Below are 1806 nucleotides of genomic sequence, written 5' to 3'. Positions count from 1 at the left end.
TTATTTTAACGAGTTTGAATTTGAGATAAATAAATTCAAATAGAAGAGTCAATCTGTAAGTGATATGAATAAATATATTTATTTAATTAATTTTTAAGTTAATATATTTATAAAAATAATTTTATTATTTGTAAAGATCCAATTATTTTTTTAAAATTATAATTTAAACTTGAGTCATTTTAATTTTATTTAAAATAAATATTTTCTAGAATTTAATGTATTAAATGATTGTACGGGTGGATATTTATAATATATTTAATAAATGTGTGCGAAATAATGGCAATGGTAGCACAATTTTTAATAATGTAAAAAGAATGTAGGTGACTAGATTTTAGGACAGTACAACATCTGGTGTTTTTGTCATCAACAAAAATATTAAGAATATAGGAAATATAGTTCTCAATGACCAGAATACGAAAAGAATGTATCTTATAGAAATGAAATAATAATAATAATAATAATAATAATAATAATAATAATAATAATAATAATAATAATAATATATGAGGGCAATAATGGAAATGGTGGCACTATTTTTAATAATGTAAAAACAAAAGTAGATGGCTGAATTTTAGGATAATACAAGATCTAATGTATTTGTCATCAACAAAATAGGGAATATAGTTTTGACTCACCAGAATAAGAAAAGAAATATATATCATAGAATTTGATTATGCATTTCATATTATTACAGAGAAATGATATAACAAGCACTACCTAGTACAAAAGGAATTCAATCTAAATCTAAAACTTTATCCTTATTGTAATATAAACAAATATGGAATCAATTCGAAAACAATACATAGATGGAATTTATTGGTGTAATTCAAACATATTCAATTTAGTAGTGTTTTGGAGGTGGTGGGGAAAAATAATATTAAGGAGGTGGTGGTGATGGAGAAGGTGGAGGTGGAGAGTTATAATAATATGGAGGAGGTGGAGATATTTTTGGTGGAGATAGTGATGAGTAGTAGTATGGTGGAGGTGGGGACTTGTTTGGTCGAGGTGGGGAGCTATAGTAGTAGGGAGGAGGTGGAGACTTCTTTAGTGGAGGTGGTGATGTGTAGTGGTATGGCGAAGGTAGAGACTTCTTTAGTAGAGGTGGAGAGCTATAGTAGTAGGGAGGAGGTGGAGATTTCTTTGGTGGAGGTGGTGATAAGTAGTAGTATGGAGGAGATGGAGACTTCTTTGGTGGAGGTGGAGAGCTATAGTAGTAGGGAGGAGGTGGAGACTTCTTTGGTAGAGATGGTGATGTGTAATGGTATGGCGGAGGTGGAGACTTCTTTGGTGGAGGTGGAGAGCTGTAGTAGTAGGGAGGAGGTGGAGATTTCTTTGGTGGATGTGGTGATTAGTAGTAGTATGGAAGAGGTGGAGACTTCTTTGGTGGAGGTGGAGAGCTGTAGTAGTATGGAGGAGGTGGAGACTTCTTTGGTAGAGGGGGAGAGCTGTAGTAGTAGTAGTATGGAGGAGATGGAGACTTCTTTGGTGGAGGTGGACAGCTATAGTAGTAGGGAGGAGGTGGAGACTTCTTTGGTGTAGGTGGTGATGTGTAGTGGTATGGCGGGAGGTGTAGACTTCTTTGGTGGAGGTGGAGAGCTGTAGTAGTAGGGAGGAGGTGGAGACTTCTTTGGTGGAGGTGGAGAGTTGTAGTAGTAGGGAGGAGGTGGAGATTGAATCAAAAATCAAACAAAACGATACAATACTTATTTAATCGAGTTTGAATTTGGGGTAAATAAATTCAGATAAACGAGTCAATCCGTAAGTGATATGAATAAATATATTTATTTAGTTAATTTTTTAAGTTAA

General features: G+C 33.7%; 1 protein-coding gene across 1 annotated transcript; it reads right to left on the bottom strand.

Moving 5' to 3' along the window:
* Positions 1–877: 877 nt before the first annotated feature.
* Positions 878–1348, bottom strand: LOC125369517 (extensin-like; the record flags this gene model as incomplete). The annotated part of the gene is made up of 1 exon (XM_048372286.1): positions 878–1348. A coding segment is annotated over one exon (471 nt), but the record flags the coding sequence as incomplete, so codon positions are not given.
* Between the last annotated feature and the right edge of the window lie 458 nt (positions 1349–1806).

This window comes from Ricinus communis, chromosome 3 (assembly GCF_019578655.1).
Source record: "Ricinus communis isolate WT05 ecotype wild-type chromosome 3, ASM1957865v1, whole genome shotgun sequence".
Classification (NCBI taxonomy): Eukaryota; Viridiplantae; Streptophyta; class Magnoliopsida; order Malpighiales; family Euphorbiaceae; genus Ricinus; species Ricinus communis.
The sequence above is the reverse complement of the archived record's forward strand: the minus strand, read 5'-3'. Positions and strand labels throughout refer to the sequence as shown.